This window comes from Diospyros lotus, chromosome 8 (assembly GCF_014633365.1).
Source record: "Diospyros lotus cultivar Yz01 chromosome 8, ASM1463336v1, whole genome shotgun sequence".
NCBI classification, from domain to species: domain Eukaryota; kingdom Viridiplantae; phylum Streptophyta; class Magnoliopsida; order Ericales; family Ebenaceae; genus Diospyros; species Diospyros lotus.
In genome coordinates this window covers 41879220-41903651 of record NC_068345.1, presented here as the reverse complement: position 1 = coordinate 41903651, position 24432 = coordinate 41879220, and the positions used below count along the sequence as shown (strand labels likewise).

Sequence of the window (24432 nt, the reverse complement as noted above, 5' to 3'; positions counted from 1 at the left end):
CCCATACAAGCGTTAACATCTGGGGCTGCTTGGACCAGTATAGGCCCATGAGCGTTTCCCATTGAACCGGTTGGGCCCAAATTTGTACATAATTCGGCCCGGCAGGGTAATTGCAGGACGGCAAGTGGTTCTATTGGCCCCATCGGGCGAAGTTAAGCCCATCCTGTACAAGATTGGGCGTTCTCTGGGTCTCAATGGGCCCATACGTGTTACTATCAAGCCTTGTGGACGCAGCTTAGGACCATGATTGGACTAAAATAACTTCCATGTATATTAACAAATATTCTAAAAGTTTCACAAGCAATGCATATATTTGGAAAATATACATCATTTTAATACGATTAGCTGACATTTTCCAACGCCAAACATTATGTGTTAAATATGTAAAATAAATTGGTCGCTTCATTAAAAAATTCTTGTTAACTATATTGGGCATGAGAGTGTCCCAGCCCAATCCTACATTTCAAGCCCAACAAACATGAATGCAACAGCGGGCCCTACTTATCTTTAATGGTTGTAAAGGACCCATTTCAATATTGTTGTCATCCAAACACTACTGCTCTTAACTACACACTTGGGATGGAAAAAGAACCCAGATTACCCACATATACCTCATAAATTTACTAGTATTGCATGCGATAAACTGAACCCATATATGTTGCAGCAGCTTATGCTCACAGTAAACTATATGCAAAAAGCAAATATTCGCATATCCCAATTTACCAGTGTGATATAAGCAACTCCAGAAGCAACAGTAAGCAGTACCCTGGCAATAATGAAGCCAAGTGAGTTCAGATCGCCGAATACAATACAAATCGTTATAGCAGGTTCCTATACATATCTAACATAAATGCAGAAAGAGGCTTCAATTGCATTAATCGGAATACTCTCAAATATATCTATTCCTAGATCTAACATAAGAATGCAGAAAACAGGCTTCAGGTGCAGTAATGCTATACTCTCAAACAAAATAGAAGTCCCTGGAAATTAAACTGAATACTCTACCAGAGGAATCGAAAATTAATGATAAATATTGTACACTGCAAGGAGGAGAATAAGGAACAAAATCAGAATTCAAAATAGATCCATACGTACCAATGAATATGACTGAATCTAATCAGATGAAAACAAAAATGATTGCTTGCCTGCTTGTTCTGTCGCCTAAGATCTCTTCAATACCCCAATAACTGTGAAAAGACTATCCTTGACCCCTGTAACCTATTTTTCACAGGGATTTTGGTTTCTGGACCTTCACATAAGGAAGAACCCCCAAAAAATAGACAATCCTTGGTGCCCATTCCCGTTGCTGAGCACGGCAATACATCAAGAATATGTTTGCGAAGTATGAGTTAAAACCCATGAAAATATGCCACAATGCGTGGCCTTGAGGATTGAAGGGCCAATGTGACACTTTCCTGCAGAGTACACGATCAAACAGCCAACACAAACTACCAAGGAATAGGGTGATCACATACAACTTTGCAACCCGCTTAGCAGAGACATTCTGTGTGTAAATGTAATACTTGTACATCCTTGGGATGCACAGCAGGCAGAGGATTGCATAATGAACCTTGAAACCAGTGCTAAAACGGACCTGTGAATGAAAAATTGCAAAAATAGCCCCATAGAGGAAGAAGAAGGTGGGCATTGTACTACGATAGTGCCAATCAGGGGAGTATAGGATATAAAGGTACAGGAGCATTTCCCAGACCATTGGAGTTTCGTCGCTTTGTTGTTGCCTGAGAATGAAGGCGTAAAAACAACAGACATTAGCACAAATATCTAAATAATGAAGCATCATGCACACTGACCTTCTATAGAAAACACCTACTGGCTGACCAAAAACACACATTTGCTCAAGCCTCCAAGCACATGTATGTCCCATGTTTTGGATGCACACAACACAAATATCACTATGGTTGAGTAATAATAATTTGCTTCTCAAGATCTATATTTAGCTTTCACACTTCTACATCAGCATCATGTAAACTTAGATCATTGGGATCAAATTCTCCTCCTTTTTTGCTAATGATGAAAAACTGCAACCACAAGGTGTGCATTGAATAACACATCAAGCGCATGGAATAGCCCATAAACCACACACACTAAAGTAAGCACATAGAAATGTGTGTGAGCTCACTCCAGAGGTTTGAACCCAGGTGGCATAGGAGGCCACTAGGGCCTCTTAACATGACGCCAACCCTAAGGGTCTGTAGCAATCAATATCTAGTTTTATGGCTTTATAATTATTTTGTAAAGCTTGTGTATAATTTCCTTTGAATTGAGCAGACATCTATATTACATAGTCATTCAAGTCAGAGAATTCTATTCTAGAACTGTACACAAGGTTATTGTCTCATACAACTCCTTTCATATATGCATAAGATGAATTATGCAAGGCAATGAACAAAAACGCGGCCTAGGCGGCCGCCTAGGCGGAGCCGAGGCTCTAGGCGGCCGCTAGCTGCCACGATTATGGCCAAATCGGCCACCTTAGGCACCAGCCCGGCTAATCGGTACCGGGCGGCACCAAGGCAGACGCCTAGCCGCGTGAATCGCCTGGCCAAGGCGGCCAAATCGGCCGCCTGGGCCACGTGAAGCATTTAGTATAAATTGATTAGGGTTTTGTTTCCCTTACCCATTACCCCTTTCTCTCGTCGATTTCCCCTTCTCTCTCGCACCCACCGCCACCGACAGTCTATTGCTGAATCACCGTCGCCATCGCCTCTCTCTCTCTCGTGCTCGCACGCCGCCACCGTCTCTTGTAGTTGCAAAGTTGCCGTCGGCCCGTCGCCACCGTCTCGTGCTCGCACACCGCCACGCCACACTCTGGTTGTCTCTTGCTCTTACAGATTCACCTTCTTCACTCGCCGTTGCCACTGTCTCGTGCTCGCTGCTCGCACACCGCCACACTCTGTTACTGGTTGTCTCTTGCTCTTGCAGCAACTTCAACCTTCATCTTCTTCACTCACCCTCCGGGCCTCCACCTCCTTCGGTAAGTAGTAGCCAGCAGTAAGTTGTTGCTGCTTGCTGTTGCCTCTCCCTCTTTTGTTTTCTTTATATTTTTCTGTTATTTAAATTTAATTTAGTATTTATATTAATATTTGATTATTTGTTATTCAAATATTTGTTAATTATTATTATTAATGTATTTAAAAAATTAATATTTGCAACTTGCAAGCAAGCAACAAATGTAGCAAGCTGCCTTTGTTGCTGCTTGCTATTGCTGGTGCTGCTTGGGCTATTGTTAGTTTTTGACTTTGTTGGTTAGCTAGTTAGCCTAATTGTCTATTTTAATTCAATCATTCAATGTCAATTTACTCAGGAAAAAAAAGAAGAAAAAATGAAGTCATGTCAGATGGAATTGGGAGTATGGAAGCATCGTCCGATGCCGCCTCAATTCTTAAAAGGAAATCAAATGATGTTGGATGGGAGTATGGAATGTTAATTAATCCAAAGAATATGGACAAAGTTAAATGCAAGTTGTGTGGTAAAGTTATGTTTGGAGGAATTTACAGAGTCAAAGAACAAATCGGCCACATTCCGGAAATGTTTCTGCATGTCCAAAATCTTCTCCGGATGATAAAGCTAAATGCAAGAATGCTATTGCTGAGGCAAAGAGTAAGAAGAAGAATAAGAAGCAGGAGGAAGATATGATGAGATCCTCGGTTAATATTTCTGACAAGGGGAAAGGGGTGGATGATGAAGATGAATTGGAAGAGTTAGGGAGCAAAAAAGCACCTCGTACTCTTGGCCCTATAGATAAGTTTGCAAGCTCCATTAGTCCTGAAATTTGTTTGAGTTCAAGAATGACGCAAAGGCAGCAAAATATTAGTGAAGCATTGTTTAAAGAGAGAACACAGACTGTAAAAGGATATTGTGCTAGATGGGTGTACGAAGCTGGTATACCTTTCAATGTTATTGATCAAGATAGCTTCAAATTGTTTGTTGAGGCGGTTGGTCAATTTGGGCTGAGGTTCAAACCTCCTAGTCAATACCAATTGAGGGAACCGTTATTAAAGGACGAGGTTGACAGAATGAAAGACTTACTGAAAAAGCATGAAGAAGAGTGGGCACAAAATGGGTGCTCTATTATGACAGACACTTAGACAGATAGAAAAAGAAGGAACATCATGAACCTATGTGTTAATTTTAGCATTGGTACTGCTTTTCTTTCTTCAAAAGAAGCATCAGACGAAGCACATACAAGTGAACTCATATTTGAGTATGTGGACAAGTGCATTGAACAAGTTGGGCCACAAAATGTCACCCAAATAGTAACCGACAATGCTGTCGACAATGCTGCCAACAATATGAGAGCAGCAAAATTATTGAAGCTGAAGAGGCCAAATATCTTTTGGACATCATGTGCTACTCACACCATCAATTTAATGCTTGAAAGTATTGGGAAAATGCCAAGATATAAGAAAGTCATTGATCAGGCAAAGAGTTTGACAATCTTCATTTATGCACACTATAAGACCTTGTCCTTAATGAGGTCATTTACGAAGAAGAGAGATATAGTGAGACCGAGAGTCACTAGATTTGCTTCTTCTTTTCTTACTTTGCAGAGTTTGATGGAGAAAAAGGCCCAATTGAGGTCAATGCTTACCAACTCTGAATGGGAGGAGTGTAAATGGTCAAAGAATGTTAAAGGGAAAGTAGCATATGCTACTGTGATAAGCATTGCTTTCTGGAATGGTGTAACTTTATGCCTTAAGGTTTTTGTACCTTTGGTGAAGGTGCTTCGAATTGTTGATGCAAATAGAAAGCCTTCTATGGGTTTTTTATATGGAGAGATTAAGCAAGCAAAGGAAGATATTAAGGAGGCCCTAAATAATCTTAAGAAAACTATCAGCCTGTTATAGAGATTATTGAAGCAAGGGTGAAAGATAGGCTAGATAGTCCATTGCATTTGGCGACTTACCTTTTGAATCCCTACTACCTTTTCAAGAATAAGACTATATATCTTGATAATGAAGTGATGGATGGGTTTTTTAATTGTGTGGAGATGTTTTATCATGGTGATGATCATTTTGAATTGCAAGGTCATGTCATAAATGTTGAGTTGCCAAAGTATACTCGTAAAGAGAGAGCTTTTGGAAAAGTGTGGGAAGCTCAAGGCTGTTCAAAAAATGATGACAATTATAATCCACGTATAAAATTCCTTTAATCCTTTTCTTAGTTCCTAATGTGTATTAGTGTATAAACTTGTTTACTTTATACTTGTTAACTTATGTAGTTACATGGTGGATGACTTATGGAAATCAAACTCCAAACTTGCAACGAATGGCAACAAGAATGCTCTCGTAAACCAGTAGTTCATCCGGTTGTGAAAGAAATTGGAGCACTTTTGAAAGGTTTAGTGCATATTTTAAAACATTTTTAATATTTTAATGTCATTATCCCTATGAAAATATGAACTATATTTCTTTAATATCAATAACGTATCTATCATTTAAATTGATATTACTTTATTTTATTTATGTAGATACATACGAAGAAAAGAAATAGACTGGATGTGCATCGATTGAATAATCTTGTCTATGTCCAATTTAATGCAAAACTGATGAACAAGCAAAAGAGGGAGAAGGGAAGGAATGTTGATGTGTTACTTGCTAGTGATGCCAGCAATGCACAAGGATGGATTGTTAAAAAGAGGAGATGATGAAGAAATTGAGCCTAGTACGGGGCTTACTAGGGAAGTGATTGGTGAAGCATCCAAAGCAGACGAGATGCTTCAACCTCGAAGAAGTTCTAGGATGAGAGAGCTTCATGAAGATGATTTTCAATCAGAAGAAGAAGATGAGCAAGAACTCAATGAATTTGATTTTGAGTTTGATGAAGATCATGTATTGGAAGAATATGGAGAGGAAGAATTCCAATTAGATACTTAGATACTTAGATTCTTCAAATATGGTTTATGTTGCATTATTGTTGCTTTTGTCTTATTGAAGTTTGAACCTAGAACTGATCTACAACAATTGTTTTCTCATGCTTAATTCTATATTTCACTTGTCATTCCATTATTGTTGTATTATTGGTTTATGTTGCATTATTGATGCTTTTCAACTTTGATTTAATTGAAAATAACATCAAATTACATCACAAAGTTAAAAAACAAAAAAAAAATAGCAGTTTTCCTAGGCCCCGCCTAGGCCCCCTAGGCGTTAGGCTCCAGCCTGGCGCCCGACTAGCGCCTAGCGCCTTTTAGAACACTGATGCAAGGAACAAAAAAAAAAAAAAATATTCACATAATAACTGAACAGGGCTAGTGTTTTTACAAGAAATTCCAAGGTTTGCAGATTTATGTCCACTATGTACACATATAATGATGAACAGATCTTGTAAGCTGTTTAAGGTACTGTTACCAACTGATGCGGGACAGCAAGAAGATTGCAAATAATTTGGGAAGAAAGAAAAGAAAATCAGGGAGAGGGGAAAAAGAGATTAGGAAGAGAAAGAAATCTGAACAGAAGAGGAAAAAAGAAGAAGAATTCAGAGAGAGAAGATAGGAGAAGAAGAAGAATATAGAGGCAGAAGAAAGCCAGACAGATTTCAGCAGAGAAGAATCAATAATTTTTATTCAATCAATCAAAAACATATTTTCAGATTGCACTAATGAGACAATAAATATAGGTTTGACATTTGATAATAATCCTAAAACAACCAAAAAAAAAAAAAATTCAAAACTACCTAATATGGTAACCTAACCTAATACAACTTAAATCTTATCACATAGTCTACTTGCAGTCCTAATAAAACTAAATACATTTAGATAAACTCAAAAACTCCTACTAATCACATAAAACTAGTATCTTTATTCATCCTGATTCCTATCAGCAACTCTACGGTTTTCTTCTTTTATTTTGTTCTCTTGAGTAAGACAGATGGGGGAGGAGGGTGGGAGTTTGGTGGGGGAGAGCTTCAGGAAATGATTCTACCTAACCAAGCATATAAGCAGGAGGGATATTTGTAGCTCCCCTCACAGGACATCAACTGCATCCTGGCACAAAAAGAATATGTCAATCCACTGCAGCATGTTGTTTGTCTAAGACACACCCCAACTGTAATGTCATCCAAATTTTGAAAACAAAACAAAATGTTAGAAATTAGGAGCACAAAAGGATTGGTTCTTGCCAATTCTCACACCCTCATCCGAGAAAACATCCACAATAGAAAATGTAAACTGGAAATGCAAGAACAGTAAAAGAGATTAAGTAAGAAACATCAAACCAAACAGCAGGCGCAAGAAGTTATCCTGGTTCGGATTGATTTACATCAGTCCTACATCCAGCCTTTAAAAGAGAGCAATCCACTATAATCTTGATGAAGAATAGTACAATCAATCACTTGCACATCCCCACAACCCTCACTGATACACTCGAGAACCCTCACTGCAGATTACAAAGCTTTCTCTCAAACTTTCCTCTAACAGTACAGCACTCAACTCAATGAGAATGATCTGTTTTTCAGTCATTCGACAGTCTACCTATCGCCTTCTATTTATAGACATAAGAGGCGGTAGTTACAAGAGAGAGAGAACCCAGAATAAAATACCCTATCTACCCCTCACTTAAATACATGCAAATTAGACTTTTATTCCTAATTTGCTACTGTCAAAAAATAATCTAACATGACCGAGATCTTCTAGATTATTCAGCCACTCAAATGCAAAACTCAAATAACACAAAAAATCTATGTAGAATTACTACTATACATGCATAGAGTTGATATGATTGGATGCAATTGGGGCTACTAGCATAACATATATGCTCATTGAATCAGTCACACACACAAGCAAGAAGTATTGGAGTGAATTAAGTACATTAACATATATGCTTGTTCATTCAATCAATCAATCCAAATTGGATTAATAACTGATTAAGCATTGAAGCAAGAATTTGGTGTTTAACTAGTCCTGATCAAACTCCCACCAAAACTGAAAAGGCAAAATTTAAAGCTATACCTTAAAAACAATTCCAAGTGATCAAAACTGAAAAACAATAAGTAGGCAAGACGTTGACAGATAAATAGAAGATGAAATGACAAGAATTCTACTTACATGTGTTGCAATGTGGCATGGAATAGCATGCTCCCAATAGCTAGTATCATATTTGATAGGTGAAGAATGCTCAATCTCTTCTCAAAATGCTGTCTTAAGGCATTTATTAAGCCTATTAGTGCCAAAATAACGCATGGGATGTTGGATATAGTGTTGTAGAATTCTGCAATATAGGAAGAGTACGCATAGTTCTTTTCACACCATTCAGTGGAGGATGTGACAGGACCCCAGAAACTTGAAATTCCATCTGCCATTCTCCTATTGTCTCCCATATGTTACAATGTGGCTAAAACCATGCAAATTTCTGTACCTGCAGCAAATAGGGAGACTTATCAAGCCAACCATGGATTATTATTAATAATGAGCATCCCATAATGCTTTGTTTGATTTTGTTACACTTCAGTTTTCAGTTTTCAGTTTTCTGTAGCTGTTGTCATTTTTCCGAACACCATTTGGCAAGTTGCCATTTTCAAAAAAATGAACATGAGTTGGTAAAAAGTTGAAAAAAGTGAATGTTTCAATTTCTTTAGTCATTTTAAACACCAAATATTAAGGCATTTTTACAATGTTTTAAAATAGTATATTAGTTACATATTATTTTAAAATATAACAGTAAAATAATATAATTATTAGTTATTATTAATGTAATATATTCATAATATATGTTGATGAGGAGGTTGAACTCCAGCTGATAAGGGTGGTTCAATCACTGGTAACCAGGGGGCACAAACCCCAAGACTCTTCACAATTCCAAGAAACACTAAATGCAGCTGGAAAATATACAAACACCCCTATGTGGCCATAGTTGCTTGTCACGACCCATGGCTAATTAGAGGGGTTATGTTGTAATTCTTTTACTTTAATTGTTGCATCTATATTCTAGCTATCAATTTTGTTAGAATTAGGAAGGCCACATGTGAGGCCTTAGGAAAAGGACAAAATAATTTATTGTAACTGCTGGAGGGGGGTGATCTGTTGCATCCACACCAACACCTACATGTATTCATCCCATTCCATGGGAGAAGGCATGCAAAAATTGAAAACACAATTATCCTATTCTCACTCTCTCGTCTCACTCAACTCTCTTCTCCCTCTGTTCTTCTATTCTCCCCTAATCTTCTTCTAATCTCTCCCTCATTCTTCCAATTTCCTTTTGTTCTTGGCCGTAGCTAAATCGGATTCTTCCGATTCCCAAACTGATCCTAGGTTAAGCCCTAGGATCATGTCAAATTGGTATCCGAGCAGTCATTCATCGACTATGAGTTTGGCAATCAAGTTAGTGTGTTCGACTTTTGAAGGTGAGTCTGACGATGATTCCGGCGAATACCATTGAACATCCGTCACCTTTGCTTCTTATGTGTTTGCAAATTTCAACTATCTTAGCGGCGGAATTTAAAGAAAATAGTATTGGCAGAACGGACACCAATCCATAGTAGGTTTTGACGTTGACCGACAATCGGTGGCGGAAAGTAACAAGTCGTAGGAGGCGATTTCGAAAACAGCACAGCAGTGACGGAGCGACAAAGTCAAACCATTTCGGTGGTGCGATTGGAGTCAATACATTCAGGAATCTGTTCTAGAAGCGACTCATAGTAACAAAACCTAAGGCAGGAAAGTGATTGATGGCGGGTAAGTGGTCGCTTTTGATTTGATTTTGGAAGGAGCCGGCAGGGAATACGATCGTTGAATCCACAACGATTGCAAGCAAAGCAGATCGAAGAAGGTGACCGAGAAGATTGTTCGACTTTTGGAGGCGAGAAAGAATCCGACTCTGTTATCGATCTCCAACAATGATTTACATTGGTGATTAGGTGAAGCAATTCTAATAAAGTACAAAACCAAGCCAGTGATTGCGGCCAGTGGACGGTGATTGGGTGGGTCGCGATTGTTGCAAATCTGGCTTGACGGTGGATAGGTTGAGCTTCTGATTTGATCTGGAAAGTATCTACTGTGGCAGTAATTAGGTTTGGAGTCGGGAGAAGGACTTCGATGGCGATCTAGCAAAGAGAATTCCGAACGGGTTTCCAAATATTGCTGCTGACGTGGTTATTTCCAACAAGCGAGCAACCCAGGCGTTCTTGAGTAGGCAGAAATCCATTGAAGGGCGACGCGGGCGAGGAAGTTGTGGAGGCCTTTATCAAACGCGCCCACTAAGTAGGCAGAACCAGAGGAAGGATTCAAGGCGAGTCTAGCAGTCCAACGAACTTTCCTTGCCACGATAGAATTTGGGATTTTGGCTATTGCAGACGTGGTTCAGGGAGGCGACCACAAGGCATTTCGCAATCCGGAAGCAAATCAAAGCAAGTGAGCATCTCTCAAAATTAAATTCCGAAGGAGAGTTAGAGGCCCCAGCCATTGGACAGTGATTGGGGGTGTGGGTCGCAGCGATTGTAGGTCTTCTTGATTGGCGGCGAGTGCAACGATTTTCAGGCTGTGACTGCTCCATTCCATCGCTGCTAATTTCCAAGGCTTCACGAGGATTAATTTCTGATTGTTCATAGGTCGTTACGTTCTGACGACTCTCGGTTCAAATTTTGAGAGGCAAAGCAAACCGAATTAACATAGCCGTGCAGTTAATCCTTGGTTGTTCCAATTTGAGTTGAAGGCTGCTGAACCGGGAAAATTCTGTAAGATCAACAATGGCAAAAGGGATGCGGATGAAGAACCTTGAGTGCCAGGTGCAGCAAGTCCACTTGGCAGCCACTAATCTACAGGTTCGAGTGGAATTATTGGAGACCGGAAGCAAACGTGAGCAAGTAGCAATCATGGTGTTGGATCGGAAGTTGGAGACCTCTCTAGGGGGCTTGGAGAGAGGGTCGAATGGAATTATAGATGAAGTGGGAGCTCAGATCAAGGATCAACTACAGAATTTAATGGTCATGTTCTCTCACCAAAATCAGTCATCTATGAATGAATTGACTTCAAATATTCCAAATAGTACTGGGAGGTCTTCTGCTACATCATTCTATACTCAATCTGGTGTTGCATCCCTTGTTTGTCATCATGCAGGAACCATTCAAGGAGTACAACAACTTGTTGGAAGCATTTCTAGTGGTCATTTTACCTCAAACAATCTCCCTATTACCGTTTCTCAGATATCCCATAGTAGCGCACATGGTCATTCAGGGGTGACAAATAGTGGAAGAATGAGTGTTGTTGGAAGCCCGGGATATAATAGTGGCACAAATGGAGTTGATGGGTCTATTCCCGGGATTCTTCCAACCTCTCCTGCAATCGGTAATTGGGATGTTGTTCCAGGAATGGGCTAGGAGCATCTCCAACCCTTGGGAAGGCAGAATCTCGAATTACAAGTTCAATGGGAAACATAGTTGGTGGGGGCAATGTTGGGAAGAACCTGAGCTATGGTGAGGTTGATAGGGCAGCAAAAGCAAAGGGACAATCGGAAATTGTTGAAAAAGAAGTTCTTGTAGAAGGATATTCTAGCAAACACAGAAAAAGAAGTTGCTGAATTCATTACATGGAATCAGAGTGGCGCAACGGGTATTGGTGCTAAAGTCTTTACTCATATTTCGAACTTACCGAAATCTGAGGAACAATCAAATTTGGAACAAAATATGGATTTGACTTGGGTTAAAATAGGCAACAAGAAGATGAAAACAACATTAGCTGGAGGAAAACTAAAGGATATAGCTGAAGGAGTCGAAAGGTTTGCTGAAGAAAACAAAACTATTGTTGTTGTGTTGGTTTTTGCTCCTACTAGAAAATCCAAGTTGATGTCTACTGCCAGGTGGAATGAACCAACGACTGATTGTACTCTTAAAGTGGAGACCAATCTTGATTGGTCAGCTATTGTAGAAGATTGGGAACACAATACTGATGTGGCTGGGTTTTGTTTTCTAGACCTTGTCTCAAATTATGTGATGGAAGACTTTATATACTTGGTGGATAAGTGCCCTCATGACTGGTTCTTCTTTCAATATGCAGTTGTGGCGCACCATGGAGGTGCAGGAACAAGTGTTGCTGGTACTAAACTTGAACTCTATCAGGTTGCCTTAGAGATTGATCTTGGACACATAAGAAGAAGGAAAGGAGGATGAACCCGATAGAGAAGGCTGGAATTGGATGAAGAGCCATGTCTCCTTGTTGTAAGTTTCTTGGGGGCAAAAAACCTTTCAAGGAGAGGGGATTGTCACAACCCAAGGGTAATTAGAAGGGTTATGCTGTAATTCTTTTACTTTAATTGTTGCATCTATGTTCCAGCTATCAATTATGTTAGAATTAGAAGGCCACATGTGAGGCCTTAGGAAAAGGACAAAATAGTTTGTTGTAACTGCTGGAGGGGGGATGATCTGTTGCATCCACACCCACACCAACACCTATATGTATTCATCCCATTCCATGGGAGAAGGCATGCAAAAATTGAATACAACATTATCCTATTCTCACTCTCTCGTCTCACTCAATTCTCTTCTCCCTCTGTTCTTCTATTCTCCCCTAATCTTCTTCTAATCTCTCCCTCATTCTTCAAATTTCCTCCTTAATTTCCTTTTGTTCTTGGCCGTAGCTGAATCGGATTTTTCCGATTCCCAAACTGATCATAGGTTAAGCCCTAGGATCATGTCATTGCTATGTGTGGCTATTCAAATTAGGCAATCATATCCCTATTCGAGATATCCTATGTGAGGATAGGGCCTAATTGGGAAATCCTACTGAATTAGAATGACCCCTATCCAAAACCCTTTGGGTTGTCTGTGTTTGCCACAGCCAGGCCTAGTTGGGTTGGCCCGAGCCCGAGCCCAAACCATTAGAAGGGTCAGGCTGAGCCTAGACTGAACTGACCTAAAGTTAACTAAGTCACCTTGACCTGTAGACTTTAATTTTGGCCATTAACTTTGAATGTTGAACCATGACATCAGTTAGTGATGTCATCGTAGTCACGTCAACACACTAGAGTCGGCATGATAACGCCAGCATGACTGCATCATCATACAATTACAACAACATGCAAGCAGCACATTTTTAGAGGTACATCTCCATTTTTAACTTGTTTAGTTGAGTTAGTTTAGGTGTTCAGGCTCAGTACAGTGAAAACAACTTCTTCACAGTCAATTTACACATGGATTCCCAGACTTGATCCACAGTCAAGATAGTTTGATGATTGTAGTTAGACTTGATCCACCAGAGAGAAGCACAACTGAATCAGTCCTCCTCATCCAGCATGTTTCAGTGGCTAGATTATGTTATGACTGTTTTCAAATGACTTATTTTACTTGTATATTCATGTTTTATGATGCATGGACGAACCCCAGTCTTTTCATAACTACAGGGAGATGAATCTATTAAACATTTATGGTATCCTAACTTGGTTGTGTCATGAGACTCTTATGCTATGTTATAATTTATACTTGTTATATGTTACATCTAGATACGATGTTTTACATGGATATCCGGTTGCATATCAACTGCAAATCACTTTACACATATACTTGGGACTGACTTGATAGGACTCTATGCTAATAGCAGGACTCTTAGTTGTGGTGCACTATGTTAGTTAGACATTGGATATAATTAACCAGAGTGCTGATCAACACACATGACAGATGGTTACTATAGACAATTGAAAGACAATGCCACACACCCAGACATGATATGGCCTACTTGTTTACTCTCATGTTCTCCTTACAAATTTTCTTACATACTTCTGTATTGCATTAACTGTTACCCTCTCGTTGTTGCATTAAACTCTTTTTCATTGCATCATCACTCTCACGTTAGTGCCATAGCATACATACCTACTCATGTCTATGTGACTCATATCACTTTATATTTTCCAAATCTTTTGGGAGATTGCTAGTCTTTCCAGTAGCAGTATTGATTGGAAGGGTGTACATCATGCTCCTACCCCCACAGCCTGTGATTTGCAGGCACACTCTTTGGATGTATGCATGAAAAGGGATGGCAATGGCCAAAGGGGGTGCAGGGTACGGGCAGGAGGACCCCTCCCCCCATCCCCATACTTGTCCTCAATGGATATTTAGGTTCACCTCCAATCCTCACTACTGGATATGGCACTTGTATTTTAGGTCATACTCACACAAATTTTATTTTGTATGCATTCTACATAATGGTGAGGTTTCTCTACCCACATACGATGATAGATTCTTTTGCACAGTTCTTGCATATTGAAGCACAAATTTGTCACCCATACACTAGGTAGGGCTACTGTGGAGTTTTGCCCATTCACACACCAAGGGATACAGAGATATCTCCATATGGCCCTATATTTCCAAGGGTCACTGATATTAGGCTTCTCGATCCCGTTCCCATCATAGGTCCAACACACCCACTTCAAGATTTGGGCTGATCATAGATCCCACTTGCAGGATACAAATAAACCAAGCAGTACAAGGGCACAGGGAATGGAGATGTCACTAAGAGTTGGACATTGAACAAGGTCTACAACGGCAAAGAGATCAACTATGAATTTAATGCGGTAAAAGGTTACCACAAATCAGTTAACAACATAAATATGCACAGGGTGCATAAAGAGCACCAACATCAGCAAGATTGGCTACATGGATCCTCTTTTGATATTTCACTTTATATTTATTTATGATAATATTTTTTTTATTTAGTTGTTATTATTAGTGTTGGTTATTTGTCATTTATGATTTTAAGATTTTGCATTAACTCTTTATGGTTATAAACTGGAACTAATGCTATATAAGCATTTTTTACACATTTTGAATTAACGCGCATTTCAGTGATTTCACATCTATGAGGCATGCATAAGCACTCTTCACTTCATCTTGTGCCTTTTACCACAAAGTCAAAGATGATTGAGAGCCCACGAGATAAAAAACGAAATTACTAATTTTATGGCATTACAAGTCTTTGATTTCGGCATAATGGATTTGGTTTTCTTGAAATTTTTAATAGAATGCATGGTAGAAATCAAGTGGTATTACATTACCATATTAGGCAGAGTTAGTTTAGAAGAGTTCAAAATTTTTTAGTAGTCTTACAGAGAGACCTTAAAAATATTGCCCATTCATGTAACCAAAGTTATGAGTTTGAATATGAATAAAAGTTATATAATTTGTAACTTGGAGAACCTTTTGCCCCCTCTGATTTCTTTTGCATTTTCCCAAACTTACAAACCATTCGAAACTTCCCATGCAAATTACAATGCCACATGTGTATATATACATACAGTACAAAGTACTCTACAATAGACACTAATGATAATTGATATGTTTATACGTAGAGAAACTGTCCTTGTTTTGTGGAATGGTCCATTCTTCTTTCTTCTTCTTTGTATAAAAGAAACCAATCAGAAAAAGAGAACATACAGTTTCTCCGTACACTACCCATGGTCGTAGACCTCATACTGGGCTGACCAGAATATGTCGTTATGAATCTGGAACAAAAAGGGAAAAGTTTCTTACCAGAAAATATCAGCCATACCAGTCAATCCCAGTCAGTACTGGTGTTCCGACATTCTGCCAGTTCAGATATAAAGAACCGGCATTCCATCAGTTCAAGGGAAGAAAAATATTGCTGATCTTTCTCTTCTCTCTACTCACTCTACACTAAAATTGGTCTCTCTCTTCTCTTTGCTTATTTATCTTTTCCGACATGCTCAGTTTTGGAGTTTGTTTGGACTCATAGATCCGAGACTTCTATAATTCAAATTCTAATTCTGTTGTTCTTCTCAAATTCTTCTTCCCATAAGACACTCAGTAGCCAAATAGAAAATCACCGATTGCATTTGCAGGTAAATACGAGAATCCGCCTAGCATGCAAAAAAACCCAAAACTACCGAAGAAGCACAACCACCACAATAAGAACTGCACTCACGACCAAAATCAAATCTAATAGACAGACATAACAATCAAACACAAAATCATCAAAACCTAACCACAAAAAAAATAAAAAATAAAAGAGCAACGCTTGAAATGACGATAAGAAAACGAACAATGTCTAAAAGTTTTCCGTTCAGGATCAGAGAGAAAACATATTTTCATATATTTAGAACTTACTACAAACATTGCGACTTCCTCTGCGTCGAAAGGATTAGAATCGTACAGCCAGCTATGAAACGACATCCGAATCAGAACATGTGGTCCTTCGAAAGGCCAAAACAGTGCAAAGCCATAAATCTTATTTCTGAAAGAGCGGCTTAGGGTTTCGAAGCCCCAATCGCGGGGAGACAGAGAGAGAGCGAAGTGAAGCGTAGGGGAACGAAATCGTTCCCTTATGTGCCTTTTAGGGTTATGCTTAAATAGAGTGCGATTTTGTTCACCCCCTTTAACGGGGGTGATGGTCACCCTCACAATTTCTGTGAGAGTGAAAAAATAACAGAACGGCATTTAATATTTTTATGCCGTTCCGTTGCTTTTTCACCCTCACAAAAATTGTGAGGGTGACCATCACCGCCGTTTTTGAGGGTGAACAAAATTGCACTCGCTTAAATAGATCTAGAACATTCAAATCCCAAGCATAAAAGTATTGTCCCATTTGTCGCAATTTAATTAAAGAAATTATAATTTTTAATTTTTAGATTATATTTTTTAAAACTTAGAATAAGTTGTGAACCTATTTGTTACAACTTTTTAGAAGTTATTGTTAATTAGTTGTGATATTTGATACCATAAACTGTAAAATAACTTATTTTTGTATAATTATCCATAATACCCTTAGCAGTTATAGAATGATAATTTAAAAATTAATTAGTGTATATGTATAAGTTTCAAGTGTTATAAAAAAATTAATTAGAGTATAGAGAAAGAGGAAGATGACGAGAGATGAAGAGATTTGAAAAATGGAGATGACGGTAGAGAAGAAAAATCTATGATTGTGTAGACAAGAGAGTAATTTTTTGTTAAAAATATGGGCAAAATTGTCACAAAAATATAATCATTTAAGCAGAAGTTGTAAAAGCTGGGATACCTCAGTTTTGAAAAAGTCAACTTCTACCATTCCAAAAGCTAGTAAAAGTTATAAGTTAAAACAAACACTATATCCCAACTTTTTTGAAGTTAGAAGCTAAAAGTTGCAACTTTTAATCTGCAACAAACAGGTCCATTATTTTATTTGCACTGAATTACCTTTCAAAGAGACGATTATTTTATTTACTTCAATTTTTATTAAATTAATTATGATTTGATTTTCTAATTAAAATAAAAAAAATCAATTGTTTGGTCCAATAAATTGAAAAAGATAAATAAAACACTTGCATAATAATATAATTGTCAAACACAATTGTAACTCATTCTTTAAATTTTAAATATAACCTATTGAATATTTAAATTTTATAATTTATACATATTGACTACTTAATTTAATTTAAAATAATATATAAATTACACGTAAAATGAATTAGAAAGAAGAAAAACAAAAGAAAGGAAAAACATAAAGAAAATCGATCAAACCATTGAGTCATTCCGCCTTGAGTCATTGTCTTTATTATTGTCTCACTTTTCTCGTCGACCCAAATGAAAAAATTGAGTTTTTCGTCGAGTGCTGGTGTCTCAGTTGATCTTGACTTTTTTTTTTTTGTTTCAATCGATGATTCACAAGTTGTGAATAACCCATACTTCCCTTCCTCCAACTAACGACCTGCAATTGACCCACCCATTGCTTTTTTTTTTTTATTTCAACCAATGACCCATGACTGATCCATACTTCCTCATCCTTTTTACTTTGACTGTCAGCCCACAACCTATTTATTGATAAGTTTGTAATCCAATTGACGCTAAGCGTGGTGTTTTACTATTTTATTTTTGTATGTTTATTGAGAGTCTATTATGCACTTGATGTTAACTAGATTATTATGTAGTCAATATATATAAATGATAGAAGAGTATTTAATATTTCATATTTAAAATTGAGAGGTGATAAGCTTTTCATAGGAAAATATATGATTCTAGCCTCTAAATAATTAAGGTGTATTTAATTGAAATTGTATTTCGATAAAAAATGGCACATCAATATAAAAATTTTCATACTTATATGGTTGATTACTTGACATTTTTTATGAAAATTTTTTCATGATAAACACATTGAAACATGTTTTGTCCAATTTTTCATAGAAAATTACAACTAGAGGAGGTAATTTTTTTTATAAAATTAAAAAATATTTTCATTTTCCATATTTTTCCAATCAAACAGGCCATAGGCTATATTTTCCATAAAAAATGACAATTTTACACGAAAAATGACAAATTTTCACCCAAAATTCAGCTTTTAGAGTGTTTGATTGGCTAAATTTTGTATGAAAAATATTTTTCATATTGTAGTCACATGACCCTTAGTTCTTATTTTTGTTGGAATTGATTTTTCCATGGAGAGTTGGATTTCATTTTCCATGGAAATGGAAAATCCACTCACCATACAGTTGCTTCCTCTTCCACCACCACCCACTAATAAAGACTTGTAGCGGCACCGATTGACGACGGCAAAGGCATGGGTGGTGACTGGAGAATGGCAATGGCGACGATTTGCATCGATGCCCATCGATTTTCTTGCCGTGCAAGGCCTCTCCCAAGCTCTCATTTCTCATGTATTCGTAAACCAACAAGTTCGTCAACTTTTTCAAGCAAAACGCCAGCAGCTTCACAATGTTGAAGTTTTTTTACTACAATTTTGGTTCCATTAGGTATTTTTTGTGGCTATGGCAAATTTTTATGAGTGTGTGTATATTTAATTTTTTTTATAAATATTTTGTGTATGTATATTTAATTTATTTTTTAAATATGCATATATTTGATTATTTTATATAGTTGATTATTAATTTGTGTATTTAATTATTGATTATTCGTATGTGTATGTAATTATTTTTATAAAAAATAATAATAATCAAACACTTGAAAAAGTATAACAATTTTGAAATAAAAAATTAAACTGATCAAATACTTTTAATTGATATTTTTTTAAAATTTAATTTTAAATAATTTAATTATCTAAAAAATATTTTATTTTCATATAAATTCCATGCTTGCACCCTTCTTGTACTTTTAGTAATACAATGTCAACAAAATGATACCATAAGAGTGGAAAGTTAGAAAGTAATATATATATATATATATATAGCAGAAATGATAGAAAGAAACGTAAAGATAGATGGAACAACATTCCCATAAATGATCAGCGAGTGCAAGGATGTTAAAGATCCATTGTATTTGGACACATAATATGTACAATCAACTTCGTCGCATTATTATCTCCATCCAGCGTCTATTCGCGACGTCTGATGACGTGGAAATCCCAACCCAGCCGTCATTCATGCTTCGGCATGTCTGCCACGTGGGAGACGGCGGGGCCACGTGGACTATTGCGGCTTCGCGTGGCGTAAAGCACCCGGCCAGTAGCCATCCCGTGAAAGAAATGCCGACTGATGGGAGGATAAAACTCTTTAGTCTTTGATCATTGAGGGTGGTGTCATATTTATTAATATTATTATTATAATAATTATAAATAAATAATAATCACAGTTACTCTAAAGTAAATCCAACAGCGAATGTATCCGTATATGCCGGAAGATCCATCAACACCTGGCCGCGATAGGCTTGATCGGCTTGGCATATGCGGATATACCACAATATATATATATATATATATATTTAGCGTCCTCACCATCACGATGTGTTCATTTTTCACTGTCTGACTCCATTAATGGTTGTCTTCGTCTGTGAACACACTCTATCGCCATGATCTCGACATCTTTGAAAAGACAACTTTATCTCTCTATATAGCCACAAGTTTCTTCTCGTCGTCTTCTTGCCATTCTTCATTCGCTCCCAATAAACTGTCTCATAAACCAGAAGATCATGGCAAGGATGCCGGTGAGGTTCAAGAGGGTAGCGGAGGCTTTTGACGAGGTGGCTCTGGCCCGGGCACGGCTGCACGAGAGTCGTGGCGGCGAGAACTCGCCGTCGGAGACTGCCATTGACCTTTCGGATCTCGTCAAGTCGTTCATGGAGAGAGAGAGCGGAGTGGATGGAGAAAGAGACGACGTTCAGGAGAGAGAAGGAAATCGGTCTCAATTTCAGAGCCATTGCTCTGATTCGGAGCTGAAACAAACCTTAGCAGGCTTGTTGGGGCTCGAAGGAGATGATGAAGTAAAGAAACACATTCATGCTGAAATTGAAGACGCTTTTAGAGACGCTATCGGCGAAGGTTCTTCGCCGGAGGGCTTCAAACGCCGGTTGGTGTCTCGGCTGCGTGAGCGAGGCTTTGACGCCGGTGACTCTCTCTCTCTCTCTCTCTTTATATATATACACACACACACACACACACACACATATCTTGAATTGGCATTAATTTCAGGAGTAATTTCTTCTAAATTCTCTGAATTCTTAAACTCGCGATTAATATTGTACAGGTCTCTGCAAATCAAAGTGGGAGAGAAATGGGAGGATTCCATCCGGGTCCTACGAATTTATCGATGTCAACGTCGCCGGAACTCGCTACATAATCGAAGTTTGTCTGGCCGGCGAATTCAAAATAGCCCGGCCAACACACAGCTATGCTTCAGCACTACAAGTTCTTCCTCCAATTTTCGTGGGGAAAGCAGACGAGCTGAAGCGGGTAGTGACTCTAATGTGCAATGCCATGAAAGACTCCATGAAGAGCATGGAAATGCACGTGCCGCCATGGCGGCGACTCTCATACATGCAGGCCAAATGGTTCGGTTCTTACAAACGAACGATCAATGAGGCATCGCCCGTCAAGGTCTCTGATTCCGATGCCGGCTTTGCCGGGAAAAGATCGGTGGGTTTTGCTCCTTTGCCGGGTGTTTCTTGTCACTGTAGGGACGATTTTGCGAGCAAGATTGGTTTGAAGGTTAATGGTAATGCTGTTGTGAGATAGGATTCTTGTTTAGAAATTGTTTTGGATGGATTGATGGAAGGAGGTTCTATATTTTGGCGCGTTTATTTGGGAATTGGGTTAGATCAAGTCGTCTCGTCTGCTTGCTTGTAGATTGAATTGAAAAGGCTGATCTTTATCGTTGAAAGGAGTGTAAATATTGATCTTTTGTTAAATCAATAATGCATATAAAAATATATATATATATATATATCACATCTTTTCCATTGCATTCTGAACTCTTCTCTTTCACGCTCTCTGTTCCATACTACAACCCCTTCCCAATCAACATCATGCTCCCAATCAACATCATGCAACTACGGCAGCTTCTAGATTATTACCTATACAAGCAAATACTAAATTGATTTCAGCGAAAAAAATCTCTGAACAAAAGCTCACCAGTTTGTAAAGCCATGAAGATATTGGAACTGATTTGGGTGGGTACGCCAGGCCAAGGCAGAACCCTTGATATTTTGGAATCTCAACAGCCAACCTAGCATAACAATCTCCAACTGGAGCTTCTAAGTTTTACCTTTGATCCAGAGAATTGTTGGAACTGTCTCGTATTAGTTTTAACATTCTGACCAGAGTTGCTGGCAGCAGACCCTGCAGTCTCAATCATTTCCAAGCCAGCGAGCACAACTGCTTAGAAATGAAAGTTAGAATTTAACTGTAAGACCTTGTAGACTTTGTTAAAACTTCATCCACTATCAACATGTCTTAAAAGATGCCAGTGAAGAGGGACAAAGAGAAAAAGAAAAAGAAAAGCCCCCATACTGCTAGGTGTATTCTTAGGATTTTCTTTGCCCTGAATGAGTGGGAGGCCATCTTCCCTGTAAAATTATCTGCCCCCCCCCCCCCCCCCCCCCCCCCGCCCCCCCCATCCCACTGCTCAATTCACATATACCTGACGCTCCTGATAAAGAAATGGTGGGTGTCGAGAAAACATTAATATCATAAACAAATAAGCGTAGGAGTCTTTTCCATACTAACCAAGGCAACAAAGCTGAGAGGAGATGACAAAAATGAACTTACCTTGCTCCTGAATTAGTGACTGCTTGGTGCACCTTCATGCCATAATAACCTTGCCCCAAAAGTTGGAAGAAGTCAAGGATGAACATTAAGGTTGATCTAGATTAAAAGAGCATCCCCAAGCACGAGATTCACCGCTCTATGAGAGTTGGAGCGGGTCGTATTTGTCCACAGCCTTCCCCTTGCCTTTTATTCTTTATGCAATGAAGTTGTTTTCAAAACTAGAGCCCATGATTTTTCAATCAATAAGGATAAATACCAAAAGTTTGCAGGCTTATGAAAGTCGAGGCACATTGGATGAGAACGCAATCCGTGGATGTAGGTGGTCCTAAATTATATTTTGCAAATGAATAAAAGGGTATTTACAACACAACTAGAACGTAACAACTTTCCAATAGACCTCCAACTCCAAGAAATTTAAATTACTTTAGCACTTGAGCTTATAAGTGAAGGAATAAGATTTAGTAATTTTTAGAGAGAGAGACACAGAGAGGAATAAGGGTAATTTTTTTTTTTTGGGGGGGGGAAAAAAGCAAGGAGAAGATTGCATACAAATGCAACCCTCAAAAAATGGAGAGCCTTGTGCACTAGAGATACTATTTTACATATTCATATTTCCAAGTAGCAATGATCTTCATAGAATTGGTAGCTATCAGACGCTACGGGATTTCAACCTCTGTTCCTTCTATAGTTCCTCCAATAAAGTAGACTAAGGCTACCCATCCATGGTACCATTATACCATGGTTAACGAGGACTGGTTTCATTAGCAAGTGTTATGGTTCATCAAACTAAGTAATTAATTATCTCCAGCGAAATGCACTCGGAAGTGTGGTGGCGTAGTCCAACTTGAATTGGGACAGAGATGTATGCTCACCCAAACCAAAAACAAAGATCCACAGAGAGAGAGAGAGAGAGAGAGAGAGAGACTTGCAGTTAGTGAACTCAGAAAAAAAAGAATAGAAGCCTCAGCAAATACAAATGATAAGAGAATTTCTTAATACTAAAATTTACATGCTGCTTCACATTGTAGAACACGGCAGGATGCAACTAATGCTGGTGAACTACATCAAAATGAAGAAAGCCTGAGCAAATTACCACACTCACAGAATTCATTATACTAAAATATATGCTGCTTCATATGGTGGAACACTGCAGGATTAAACCAACGGGTAAGCAATTCCAACTTGGGAGCAACTGCCTGCCTGGTGGAAGGAAATGAATCAAAGTGATAGAAATTGACATCATAGACCAACTTTTCAATGCCCTAAACAATTTTTTTTTTGAAACGTGGAAACTTGAGAGGTCTCTCTCTAGTACATAAATGGTCTTCAGCTCAGACTATCCCACCTTCCCTAAAATACACGGCCGTTGGACCTGACCTAAGTGTATGGACAGATTTGCTACAAGCTGAAGCCCAGGGTCTGGCCCCTCGGGTAGACACAAGCGATTGCACAGTCTCACGCGGAGACAAAATCGAGCCCACGACCTCACGATATCTCAAATTCCTAAACGCGTGGGGCAGACCGTCTGACTACCCCGAGGGTTCCTATAACAATATTTATGTGCACGAATTCATGCTTACCATATCGGTGTACTTGTATATACTAATATTCATTCTCACTTGGCTACCAGTTTCTGATGCCTAAATCTGAAAAGAAAAACTACACAGAGAGAAGACAGAAACTGGATGCTAAATGTGAAGTTGCATCCAATACCTGAATGTGCTTGCTTACTACGGGAAGAAGAGAAGACAATAGTTTCAATAGAATCAGCCAATCAGGGTCGATGGTGAAGGACGCCAATAAATGAACAAAATAAACACTCAAAAAGGAGATATTAACAGCAAAATAATAAAAAATCTTCAATTAATAGGACAACTAATGCCAAATCGCCTTCTTTTAGATCAATGTCACTGAATAACATATCAGGCTTGTCTGTGCCCCAAACCAGCATCTCCGCGATCTGATTTGCTTCTAATCCAGAAACAGCCTCTACCTTCTGGAGAGAGGGTAAGGGTTTGGAGGAGACCCTTTTTGGACATCGGATCTGTGACAAGGACGACGACGGAGAAGAAGAGGGAGCCATGGCGAGATAAGCTTTGAGCTTCCATTAACCTGAACTTGAGAGCCAATCTGATTTAGCATGTGATTCCCGAAGAGGGAGAGATTGAAGATTTTATAGGTCGAGTCCTAATTGAATTAAATTAAAATTTTATAAATAAATATATTTTATTAAAATTATGATTATATTTTTATACATAATTAAGTTATAATTTTTTTAAAAAAATAATAATTATTCATGTATTAATAAAATAAAATAATATATGCTATCAAATAGCGGATATTATTTTTTTAAATTATTATCATATTTTTTAATATTTTAAATTAAAATAAAAATAATATTTTTGGTTTAATTGTAATTTTTATTGAAAAAATAATTTTTGGGTCGGTTTAGTTACATTACATACAGTTGAATGGATTTAATAAGTGAATTAGATTCAATT

General features: G+C 38.2%; 2 protein-coding genes, 1 long non-coding RNA gene and 1 other non-coding gene across 8 annotated transcripts; 1 reads left to right on the top strand and 3 right to left on the bottom strand.

Moving 5' to 3' along the window:
* Positions 1-369: 369 nt before the first annotated feature.
* LOC127808143 (alkaline ceramidase) lies at positions 370-16290 on the bottom strand. Of its 5 annotated transcripts, none has more exons than XR_008024878.1 (4): positions 16069-16290; positions 8066-8375; positions 1096-1739; positions 370-766 (listed from the first exon to the last, which is right to left on the bottom strand). XR_008024878.1 is itself a non-coding variant. In XM_052346542.1 (4 exons), the coding sequence occupies exons 3-4, from the start codon at positions 8335-8337 to the stop codon at positions 1226-1228; spliced, it is 786 nt and encodes a 261-aa protein (XP_052202502.1). In that variant the 5' UTR covers positions 8338-8375; positions 15475-15528; positions 16069-16290; the 3' UTR covers positions 777-1225. The 5 variants fall into 5 exon arrangements, 2 of the variants coding, with proteins under 2 accessions (XP_052202502.1, XP_052202501.1); XR_008024879.1 differs by having other exon boundaries at positions 1146-1739; XR_008024877.1 differs by lacking the exon at positions 370-766 and adding an exon at positions 777-1040 and having other exon boundaries at positions 1146-1739.
* On the bottom strand, positions 10994-11074 carry LOC127809011 (small nucleolar RNA snoR35). Its single transcript, XR_008025022.1, has one exon. It is a non-coding gene; the product is annotated as a small nucleolar RNA snoR35 (small nucleolar RNA).
* A 3567-nt stretch (positions 16291-19857) lies between the features above and the next one.
* LOC127808906 (uncharacterized) lies at positions 19858-21072 on the top strand. The gene is made up of 2 exons (XM_052347616.1): positions 19858-20272; positions 20412-21072. The coding sequence occupies exons 1-2, from the start codon at positions 19858-19860 to the stop codon at positions 20897-20899; spliced, it is 903 nt and encodes a 300-aa protein (XP_052203576.1). The 3' UTR covers positions 20900-21072.
* Positions 20926-22448, bottom strand: LOC127808907 (uncharacterized). The gene is made up of 3 exons (XR_008025002.1): positions 21674-22448; positions 21429-21538; positions 20926-21237 (listed from the first exon to the last, which is right to left on the bottom strand). It is a non-coding gene; the product is annotated as an uncharacterized LOC127808907 (long non-coding RNA).
* Positions 22449-24432: the final 1984 nt, after the last annotated feature.